Source organism: Corvus kubaryi, unplaced genomic scaffold (assembly GCF_017639235.1).
Source record: "Corvus kubaryi isolate FWS band 111438036 unplaced genomic scaffold, C.kubaryi_AGA036_p1.0 37385, whole genome shotgun sequence".
In the NCBI taxonomy this organism is placed as follows: domain Eukaryota; kingdom Metazoa; phylum Chordata; class Aves; order Passeriformes; family Corvidae; genus Corvus; species Corvus kubaryi.
In genome coordinates, this window is record NW_024581127.1 from 6,107,913 (window position 1) to 6,120,187 (window position 12,275).

At 39.9% G+C, this 12,275-nt stretch overlaps 1 protein-coding gene across 4 annotated transcripts in view; it reads left to right on the top strand.

Annotated features, from left to right (window-relative positions):
* Positions 1 to 12,275, top strand: part of ZFHX4 (zinc finger homeobox 4) — a 149,112-nt gene that overhangs the window by 131,851 nt on the left and 4,986 nt on the right. For all 4 annotated transcript variants that reach the window (XM_042036483.1, XM_042036487.1, XM_042036485.1 and 1 more), the window contains exons 8-9: positions 850 to 967; positions 1,783 to 7,179. In XM_042036483.1, coding sequence (XP_041892417.1) covers positions 850 to 967; positions 1,783 to 7,179 — 5,515 coding nt within the window. The remainder of the gene's footprint in view (positions 1 to 849; positions 968 to 1,782; positions 7,180 to 12,275) is intronic.

Genomic DNA, 12,275 nt, shown 5'->3' on the forward strand with positions numbered 1-12,275 from the left:
TTCTGTTAGAGAAGAGGAGTTGCAGCACAGTGTGTACTGATTTACCCAAGGTCCTTTAGACAGAATCTGGCAGTGCAGGAACTTGAACTTTAACTTGCTGAGACTTAATAGAACAGTCCTATATTTCTGATATGAATATGTTTTAAGGATCAAAGCAAAATATAAACATGACATTTTGAACAAATATTCATGTCAACTCAGCTAAACCAAGTCCTACCAGACTAAGAGTACATCTTTCAAAGACTTCTGTCTAAATTTGAAAGTGTAACACAACAGGTAAAGCAATCTGAAGAAGACACATAAGAAACTGAAGGCAAGAAAAAGAAAAAGTCTAATTTTAAATGGAAATACGTTGTTACTTCTATATTGGAATAAACACAATTTTCTTTCAATGTTCATGGAATGTCCAGCATTTGTGTAAAAAAAAAAATACAGGTGAAGAAAAGTGGGAATGCCCACAGTGAAGGACTGACTGGTCACCATATCTCAACATGATCTTTGTCTTTGGAGGATATCCTAGGAAAATTTCCCTGATAAATCTGATGACCCTGGCAAAGTCACCGAAACCTTCTTTGTGGTGATATTGAGACCAATGGAATATTGAGTGCATATAGTTTTGTAGCATCCCCTTATTGTGGCTTATTTTGAGTTGATTCTCCACCAAGGGACACATTATGCTCTGGATTGTGATTTTTCAGAAACCATTATCAAGGACTGAATCAGGATCCTGATTTAGTACTGACAGTCATCCAGATATGGTGGATCTTTTGAATTATAATTTTATACTGTTGTGTAGTACTAAATAGTGGGACTTTTTCTGTAATAATACCATATTCTTGGTTTTCAAAGGTTCCTGTACCAGATGTCATGATGCCCAATAGTATGCTATTGCCAGCAGCTGCTTCAGAGAAATCTGAACGTGACACACCTGCAACCATTACAGCTGAGGGATCTGGGAAATATCCAGGTATGCAAGAAAAAGCCCAGACATGTCGAAGCTAGGTATGGGCAATTTAGAAATAAACTACTTGTTACTTAGTAAAGGGAATCTTTTTCTGGCTTGCTTATAGCCACAGACGTAAAAAGATAAATGTAGCAAAGGGTCTGAATTTGGATGAGCTAGTAGAATGCACATGTATGCCAGACTGTTTGCTTTTGGTGGAGGTAAAATCAAACAGCAGTGCCTAGCCACTTTGAGGGCAAGATCCTCCTCGTTTAACCAGCAAATAAGACCCAGTCCCAAAAAACAGTGACACTTTAACCATTGATGTGGAATTTTAGGTAAGTGATTTTGTCTTAATTTCCTTAATTAATAGTAGGTTTCTGATCCTGGACACTCACTGTATTATGCACTGGTAAACTTTGCTACTTGTCACAGCATGCCTCTCCCTCTCTTCTCCAACCACTATCATCTTCTTTCTAATCATCTGTCCTACCTATTGTCCCCATTTTTCTACTCTTTCCCTCTTTCCTACTGTTTATTTCTATTTCTTGTTTGGTGCTCCCATTGTACCAATAAACTCCTACCTTCTGGCAAAGGAAAGCCGTATGCCATTGCTCGGCCAGATGCCACTGCCAGTTGTGTATGGGATTTTTCCTTTTTTTAACCTCCTGTTTGTCCTCCTTTGTTTTCTGGGACAAGGACAGGTTGTTATATTTTGCTAAGCCGAAACATGGCATGCTAGACGCCTTTCTTGATTTCTGATGAAAAAATAAATTAAAATGAATACTGTGTGCTTTCTCTTCTACTTGTGTAAAAGACACTTCACTTTCTTTAATTAGGTGAAAGTCCTGTGGATGAGAAAGGTACCCCTGGGATCGATGAATCAAAACCTGGAATGGAAATTAAGACTGAGGAACAGAAGCCACCTAAGGAATCTACTGAAACACCAGATTGGAATAAGAGCAGCAGTAAAGATACAAAGACCACTGACTCTATGACAGACCAGCTAAATGAGCAGCAGAAGAAGCAACAGCTGTCTGTTTCTGACCGCCATGTCTATAAGTACCGTTGTAACCATTGTAGCTTGGCTTTTAAGACTATGCAGAAGCTTCAGATACATTCCCAGTATCACGCTATTCGGGCGGCTACCATGTGTAGCCTTTGCCAACGCAGTTTCCGTACATTCCAGGCTTTAAAAAAACACTTGGAAGCAGGCCACCCTGAACTCAATGAAGCTGAGCTTCAGCAGCTGTGTGCATCTTTACCTGTCAATGGTGAACTCTGGGCAGAAGGTGAAAGTATGGCACAAGATGATCATGCACTAGAACAGGAAATAGAAAGAGATTATGAGATGGACCAGGAAGGTAAAGCAAGTCCTGTAGGAAGCGATAGTAGCTCTATTCCAGATGATATGAGCTCAGAACCAAAGCGGACCTTACCTTTTAGAAAAGGGCCAAATTTTACTATGGAAAAATTTCTAGATCCATCTCGCCCATATAAGTGTACAGTGTGTAAAGAGTCTTTCACCCAAAAGAACATTCTCTTGGTCCACTATAACTCGGTGTCCCATCTGCATAAACTCAAAAAGGTTTTGCAGGAAGCATCAAGTCCTGTCCCTCAAGAAACCAACAGCAGCACTGACAACAAACCCTACAAGTGCAGCATTTGCAATGTTGCATATAGCCAAAGTTCTACATTGGAAATCCATATGAGATCTGTGCTTCATCAGACAAAGGCAAGGGCTGCAAAACTAGAACCAAGTGGTAATATAAGTAGCGGAAATAGTGTAGCAGGGAATGTTAATAGCCCCAGCCAAGGAATGCTAGAATCTATGAGCTTACCAGCAGTTAACAGCAAAGAAACACACTTAGATGCCAAAGAATTAAATAAAAAGCAAGCTTCTGAATTAATTTCTGCTCAGCCTACACATCACCCACCCCAGTCACCAGCACAACTTCAAATGCAACTACAGCATGAACTGCAACAACAAGCTGCGTTCTTTCAACCGCAGTTTCTAAATCCAGCTTTTTTGCCTCACTTTCCAATGACACCAGAAGCACTGCTCCAGTTTCAACAGCCTCAGTTCCTTTTCCCATTCTATATACCTGGGACAGAATTTAGCTTAAGCCCAGATCTGGGTTTGCCTGGTTCTGCCACTTTCGGTATGCCTGGAATGGCTGGTATGACAGGATCACTGCTTGAAGATTTGAAGCAGCAGATACAAACTCAGCACCATGTTGGCCAAACCCAGCTACAGATACTGCAGCAACAGGCACAGCAGTATCAGTCCACCCAACCCCAACTTCAGTCCCAAAAGCAGCAGCAGCAAAGTAGTAAGCTGATGAAAGCAGAGCAAAATACCTTAGTAAGTACAGACTGCCAGCTGATAAAGGATATGCCATCATATAAGGAGTCAGAAGAAGTTTCTGAAAAACACGAGAAGCCAAAGCAAGAATTTACTAATGAGAATGAAGGACTAAAAGAAAACAAAGATATGAAGAAGCCAAAATGCTCAGAACCAGCCATCCCACCACCCAGAATAGCTTCTGGAGCAAGGGGGAATGCAGCCAAGGCTTTGTTGGAGAACTTCGGGTTTGAGTTAGTTATCCAGTACAATGAGAACAGACAAAAAGTGCAGAAAAAAAGCAAGACTGGGGATGGTGAAAACACAGACAAACTGGAGTGTGGAACCTGCAGTAAGCTTTTTTCCAACATTCTTATTCTGAAGAGTCATCAAGAACATGTGCATGGACATTTTTTTCCATATGGAGCGTTAGAAAAATTTGCCCGACAGTACAGGGAGGCATATGACAAACTTTATCCAATTTCTCCATCTTCTCCAGAAACACCACCACCTCCGCCACCACCTCCTCCACCACCTCCTCCTCCTCCTCCTCCAACTCCTTCTCAGCCTTCTTCAGCTGGAGCTGGAAAAATTCAAAACACAACTCCTACACCTTTGCAAGCTCCACCACCTACACCTCCACCACCACCTCCTCCACCACCACCTCCACCCCCTCCACCACCACCACCATCAGCCCCACCTCAAGTCCAGCTTCCCGTTTCACTTGATCTCCCACTTTTCCCTCCAATTATGATGCAGCCAGTGCAACATCCTGCACTGCCTCCTCAGCTCGCCCTCCAGCTGCCACCAATGGATACTTTATCTGCCGATCTTACCCAGCTTTGCCAGCAGCAGCTGGGATTAGATCCCAATTTCCTGCGGCACTCTCAATTCAAGCGTCCACGTACAAGGATCACAGATGACCAGTTAAAAATCCTGCGGGCTTATTTTGATATTAACAATTCTCCAAGTGAAGAGCAGATCCAAGAAATGGCTGAGAAATCTGGTCTTTCACAGAAAGTTATCAAGCACTGGTTTCGAAATACGCTGTTTAAAGAACGACAGAGAAATAAGGATTCTCCATATAACTTCAGCAACCCTCCTATAACCGTATTGGAAGATATCAGAATAGACCCTCAACCTTCGGCTGTAGAACCCTACAAGTCTGATGCATCTTTCAGCAAGAGGTCATCCAGGACTCGATTTACTGACTACCAGCTTCGTGTCCTCCAAGACTTCTTTGACACAAATGCTTATCCAAAGGATGATGAAATCGAACAGCTTTCAACTGTGCTTAACCTACCTACTCGAGTTATTGTCGTATGGTTCCAAAATGCACGACAAAAAGCTCGCAAAAGTTACGAGAATCAAGCTGAAACTAAAGACAATGAGAAAAGGGAACTGACGAATGAGCGTTACATCCGAACCAGTAACATGCAGTATCAGTGCAAAAAGTGCAGTGTGGTTTTTCCCAGGATCTTTGATTTAATTACACACCAGAAAAAGCAGTGTTACAAAGACGAAGATGATGATGCTCAAGATGAAAGCCAAACTGAAGACTCTATGGATGCCTCTGATCAAACAGTGTATAAGAACTGTACAGTTTCTGGCCAAAATGACTCGTCAAAAAGCCTGACAGTCACTGCAGCCAGCTCTGGCTCTGGTTCTAGTACTCCTTTGATTCCATCACCCAAACCAGAACCTGAGAAGGCTTCTCCTAAACCGGAGTCCACAGAAAAACCAAAACAAAATGAAACCACCTCTAAGCAAACAGATACAACTTCCCAAAGCACCAAACCAGTACAGTCCACTCCAGTAACATCTTCTGACCCCCAGCCCTCAGCTTCTCAACCACCGCAACAAAAGCAATCCCAGATTGTAGGGAGACCTCCTTCTGCATCACAAAACACACCTGTTCCTTCCAGTCCATTGCCAATTTCAATGACTTCTCTACAGAACAGTCTACCTCCTCAGTTATTACAGTATCAGTGTGATCAGTGTACAGTTGCCTTTCCAACTCTAGAACTTTGGCAAGAGCACCAGCACATGCATTTCCTAGCAGCCCAAAACCAATTTCTTCACTCCCAGTTTTTAGAAAGACCAATGGATATGCCCTACATGATATTTGACCCAAATAATCCTTTGATGACTGGACAGTTACTTAACAGTTCTCTTACTCAGATGCCACCACAAACTGGCTCATCACATACAGCACACCCTGCTACAGTTTCTGGTTCCCTGAAACGAAAACTAGATGATAAAGAAGACAATAACTGTAGTGAGAAGGAAGGAGGAAACAGTGGAGAAGATCAACATCGTGACAAGCGTTTAAGAACTACAATTACTCCAGAGCAGCTGGAAATACTCTATGAAAAGTATCTGCTAGATTCCAATCCCACCAGAAAGATGCTGGATCATATTGCACGTGAAGTGGGACTGAAAAAGAGAGTCGTGCAAGTCTGGTTTCAGAACACAAGAGCCCGAGAAAGAAAGGGACAATTCCGTGCAGTTGGTCCAGCCCAGTCCCATAAAAGATGTCCTTTCTGTCGAGCTCTGTTTAAAGCAAAATCAGCTTTAGAAAGTCACATCCGCTCCCGACATTGGAATGAAGGAAAACAGGCCGGTTATAGTTTGCCTCCGAGTCCTTTGATATCAAATGAAGATGGAGGAGAAAGTCCACAAAAGTACATATTTTTTGATTACCCATCACTGTCATTAGCAAAAACTGAATTATCTAGTGAAAATGAATTAGCCTCCACTGTATCAACCCCTGTTAGCAAAACTGCAGAAATGTCACCGAAGAACCTTTTAAGTCCTTCTTCTTTTAAAGCAGAGTCTAGTGAGGATATAGAAAATTTGAATGCTCCTCCTGCTGACTCTGGATATGATCAAAACAAGACTGACTTTGATGAGACTTCATCAATTAATACAGCAATTAGTGATGCCACAACAGGGGATGAGGGGAACAATGAAATGGAAAGCACAACTGGCAGTTCAGGGGATGCAAAACCTGCATCACCCCCCAAAGAACCAAAACCGCTCGTGAATGACACATTACCAAAAGCAGCAACTACACCTACAAATGAGAACACTGATGATAAATTTCTCTTTTCCCTAACAAGCCCTTCAATACACTTCAGTGAAAAAGATGGCGACCATGACCAAAGTTATTACATTACTGATGACCCTGATGATAACGCCGATCGCAGTGAAACTTCAAGCATAGCTGATCCAAGTTCACCTAACCCATTTGGAGCTAGCAATCCCTTTAAATCCAAAAACAGTGATCGGCCAGGCCACAAACGTTTCCGAACACAAATGAGTAACCTTCAGCTTAAAGTTCTCAAGGCTTGCTTTAGTGACTACCGAACTCCGACCATGCAGGAATGTGAAATGCTAGGGAATGAGATTGGTTTGCCCAAACGTGTGGTTCAGGTCTGGTTTCAGAATGCCCGGGCTAAAGAAAAGAAATTCAAAATTAACATAGGGAAACCATTCATGATAAATCAGACTGGACCTGATGGGACAAAGCCAGAATGTTCTCTATGTGGCGTGAAATATTCTGCACGTTTGTCCATAAGAGATCATATCTTTTCCAAACAACATATTACAAAAGTGAGAGAAACTGTGGGAAGTCAGCTAGACCGGGAGAAAGATTATTTAGCTCCTACAACGGTTAGACAGCTGATGGCACAGCAAGAATTGGATCGCATAAAGAAGGCTACTGATGTGTTAGGATTAACAGTACAGCAGCCAGGCATGATGGACAGCAGTTCTCTTCATGGTATCAGTTTGCCAGCAGCTTATCCAGGACTCCCTGGCCTTCCTCCTGTTCTTCTGCCTGGAATGAATGGTCCATCCTCCTTACCTGGATTTCCACAAAGTTCAAACAGTAAGTCTATAAGGGGATGATTTTCTCATTTTATTAATTTGATCATCTTGCACAGTCACCATCCCCTTCTAAGGCAAAGCATATTATGCATTTGTATCATGCTTATTAGACTGTCGTGGATAGCTAAAAAGTACTCCTGTGAGGTATACTCAGTACATTTCTCTACTGTTGCTGTAGCCTGGATGATATATCTGACTTCTCAAAAAAAAAAAAAGAGAGAGAGAGAAATATTTTTAGCCCATACTAGGTTTTTCTAACAAAAGCAATAGAAATATATAATTGTTACACTTATTTGTTTGTTTTGAATGATACTCTTTTAGTCAAAACATGGGTTAGAATTTTGTATGGAAATTTTTGTATGCAAATATTTAATGTAATATCTCATGAAGCACAAAATAGATTCTCACATTATCAGTTCATCAGGCAATTGGTTCACCCCTTAGACCACTCCAACCTGTTGTTTAATCCAGAATAAATATTTAACATAAAATGCTGACCAGGACCCTCTGTTATATTTCTGAATAATTGCTTGCTAAAATATAAAAGGGTTTGTTGAAGGTGATTTGTAAAGGCAGTTTCAATCGTAATCCAAATTCCAGGAGTTTATAAAGTCGTTGCAGACATGTACCACTTCATTTGGGCTTGCACTTTTAACAGAACATCTAACTCATTTTACTGACAGTTTTAACTCTCATTTGACTCTGGGTTTTGCTCACATTGGAAAGCACTTCTTCTTGCAATAAGTTTCACTGATGCTAAGGAATCAAGTTTTCTGCAGCATGATTTTTTTGGTCCTCAAAGAATGAACCTAATTTATTTCTTGAACTAGGCTCCAGTTTTGCAGTCTAGGTTCATTGTGACTGCAGCCTTGCAGACTGAAGCTCTCCCATTCATCTTCTAGCTTTGCATATTCATATCAAATATGTGCAGAGAAGAGTTAGTAAGCTGGTTAAGACCCCTCATCTCATTTTATCCAGTAATCCCACTTGCTGTTGATCTCTAAACTTTGCTTTAGAAAGCAACACACTTTGGCACATAAAGTAGAGGCTTAATCACCAGTGTTATTAGACATACTGAGACTGTAGCAATGTCTTCTCTACTACCCAGGTCTACTTTGATTGATGATGATCATGTTATTGTTTCCCTAAGTGGTGGTCAAAGCATCTTGTTTTTCTCTTCATTGGATCAGAGAAGCTTTCCTTCCACAATGGAGTCTCTGGCTGTGTGCCCTCTGGCTTTTGTCAAATAGTTATTGGCACAGAGATTGCATATAAAGGAAATATAAAGTTGCTGTATTTCCTTCTTAATGGCATACAGTGTCCTGGTCCTAAAATGGCTGGTTGTTGTTCATTAAAATTATAGATATGGTTTCTGTATATAACTTTGCTGAATAGCTTTGGCTAGGTTGACCTTCAGGTAAAAAGGGCTTCAGAAAACTCAGGCTTTATCTATACTGCTAAAAGAAATTTATTTGGGAATATATTCTTTTAGTTCAACACCAGGAAGTTCCCATGCAAAGTGTGTCCGGGGAATGATCATGGACCCATGGTAGCCTCTCAGCTGTGCTCAGGAGTTGTTTGTGAGGAGGCTAGTTGGCCCAGGCCAAAACAGTGTCCGTAACCATTCTTACTGTTTAACTTTACAGATGGTTTACTCTCAGTTTCTGGGAAATGTTCACTGATACTCTTTAACTCACTAGTATCAATGTAGCCTCAAAGTCTGTAAATTGTCCTGTTAATAATACAAAAGGCATGATTACAGGCCAACTGTTCCATAACAATTCCATATTCAGATTTTCTAATTTTCACCAACTATCTCTTCGTTGATATCATGCACAGTGCACTGCCAACTGAGATGGATTTTTACCCTCTTTCATCTTTCATTTTCTTAAGGTTAATTAGCCCATTGTGGGCAAAGCCCTCTGTGTAAACCAGCTACTAGAATCTTGTTAACTTTCTCTTCTGCCATATGCTAAATACCCCCTACATCCCCCTTTTGTTGCCTGGAAAATACTTGCATACATAAATCTCCATTCCCTAATGATACATAATGGAGCAGTGATAGTGAGTGGAAAGAAAAAAAAAAAAAAGATTATTTTAATCATTCATCATAGAAAAACAGTAATGTACTTAGATGTGCTCCAGCATGTACTCAACACTAGTATTTTCTGCACCTAATTAACCCATTTCTATTTTCTTCTCTACCCTGCTCTGTCTGATAGCTCACATTCATATTTGATGCTAAGAACCGTTTAAGAAGTATCTTTTTGGAAGCAAGCTTCCAAGCAAGCTTTTCCTTGGCAACAGCTCTTCTAGCAGCATGTGTATTTTCAGCCAGCAGGACAATTGCTCTGCATCATTCTTTACATGAAGGATTTGCTGAAGCTCCCTGACGGCTCACTATCTTACAGTTCAAGTCTGCTTCTTGTGAATTCCCCTGCAAGTGTGTAATTTCTTCTCTCTAGGACCCAAACCCAAAAATGCACTTCAGAAAAAGCCTCACTGGGATCCCTTATATTGAAATATTTACTTGTTTTCACTGATGCTTACAGGGTTGGTAACTGTTTCTCCTGTAGCAAAGCCTATCCATTCTGTCCTACATGTTTGTTCAAGGGACAATGTTAACGTTAGTAAGATCGTCAATTTGAAAGAATGAATGTGTGTACTCAGACAGGGAACTGTTGAAACCTAATCGTAAACATCATACTTAAAATTCTCTTTTGTGATTCTCTTTCCTCATGCTAGACAAAGAAATAACCCTGATTAGTTTCACTGGTTAATACGAGTTTCTAAGGGATTCCACTTCCATGTTCGTCCATCCAGAATTTTTTACGGATTTCCAAAATACAGAAAACTCAGCTAAATTTTGGAAAATACTATGCTTTTTTAAATGCAGTACTTGCTTTTACAAAAGGTTTGAAATGAAACACTTGAAAATAATGCTAATTCACAAAAGATGGAATGATTCAAGCTACAGTTCATTTTATCTTCTTTATATAGTGCTTAAACTAGATTATTATTTGTGAATATTATTAGATTTTGTGAAATAAGATAGCTTCATTTCTGAATAAAAGGATCTATTAACTTTAAATTCAGTTATTTTTTTCTTAAACAAGTGGGTTTTAATGTCAGAATTATTGTGTAGTTCTGAGATTATGTCACAATCCTCTCACCTGTGGGATACATTTTTCTAGATAATGTAATTTTACCATCTTATGGGCATCAAATGCTGAGCAAGGTCTGAAAATTACTGCAGTGTTTGCTCAGCATAATTCCTAATAAGGAGTTATTTGGTGGAATTCTAATTCATACAGAATTTTAGTTTCAGCTCATCTTTGTTCTTCAAGCTCCTTATTTTCTAGGTGACTGTAGATAGAAGAGTTCACCTGCTGTTTTCATCTGTTCTTAAAATCCACATTCTCTTTTTTTTTCTTAGCTTTGTGTTTTTGCCTATGATCCCTTGCAGAAAGCTAGTGCTTCATCTTGCTTCTAGCTATTAATATTGGTTCTATGAACCTTTTAATGTCATCATCATTACCATAGGTTCTTTGCACATCACTTAAGCCTGTGCTGCCTTGAAGATTCACAGCAGCTTTTTCCAAGAATGCACACATCACTGGGTAGTATGTACTTAGTGGGTTTTGAAATCTTATCAAGAGAGGAATTTGATTCAGCAGCAATGGCTTCCATTATTATTAGTGCATTAAATTCTGTTCTCTCTTTGCTTTTGGCCCATTGGTAGCAGTTTCATTTTTATATTTTTAGCCCTCCAATTCCTCCAAGTGAAAGAGAAGTCTCTCCTCTTTGATAGCCACTTAAAAGAGTTAGCAGGATTAGAATGTTTGTTCATGATTAGTGCATTTTGCACTCTGTATCTCTCATGTCTGTAAATTGACCATTAGCTTCATCAGTTTTTTTTCATTTAGTTTTGGAAACCCTCAGTTCTACATTTAACTTCCAGTAAAACAAGTGGATTGCACTTTTCTAAAGCAATCTGTCTGGATATTAGACTGAATTCTGTGTATTTCAAAACATTCCAAAGAATATCTGGAAAATTGAATAGATCTTGCTTGTTCTGGGCATCATCAGTGTGCTTAGATTGAAGACAGCAAAATGTACAAGGGTTGAAGACGTTAAGAATAAAACAAAATCGGAAAAATCCTAAGTGGGTGGCAAGCCCAAATAACCATGACAAAGATGGGGCAGCAGTTCACACTAACTGCATCACTCAAGTTTTTTCAATCCACGCTATTTATCATTTCATATATTTTCAGCAGGCTCCACACACAATTGCCTGGTACTTCCTGTTGGAAGCATAGGGGCAAGTAATAGCATCTTCAGTATTATTGTGCAGTAACTCTGGCAATTACCCACTTTTTAATTATAGCTGTTGTGACTTGTTTCACTGTACTAATTCATGCTCACAATGCATTTTAACTCCTTAGTGTTCCCCTACCATTAAATTGGAGTAATGACACAGTGACAAACATTAAATGGCCTCTTTGTGAAATCTGATAATTATTCCCTTTGAATCCTAATTGCTTTATTCTTAAGTAATGCTAAGCACCTGGATATTGATGATTTAAACGTTATTCTTGTTCACTCCATTAGTGCTTCCTTGTGGCTAATACCTATCTAGCCTCCATTACAGAGCCTGCATTTATTGTTCTCTTATCTGTGCACTAGTAGACTGTTCCTGACATAACTTCACTTTTACAGTTCCATGTGCATGACACACTTTGTGTGCTCTTTTCTCTAGCAAACTGACTTGCCTGAAAAAACGACAATGGGTGTAATGTACAGCCTCTTACAGTCAGTCGCCTTTCCTACCCTGTGCTATCATTTAATTTTCTGACCAACTATACATCTCACAGAAGTTGCTTTTTTAATAGACTGTTACCAGCCACTGCACTATATCTGGTACTTGAAACAGAGGAAAGATTTCTTCCATTAAGTTATGAGGCATACTTCTTGTGTGTATGCACCCTCCAGACAGAACCAGTCCTTCCTTACGTTCCTTTCTCTAATGACGTGGAGGACGTTGTGCCTGAATGCTTCAAGTAAACCAAGAACAGCAGTGTTCCTGTGTTAAAGTAC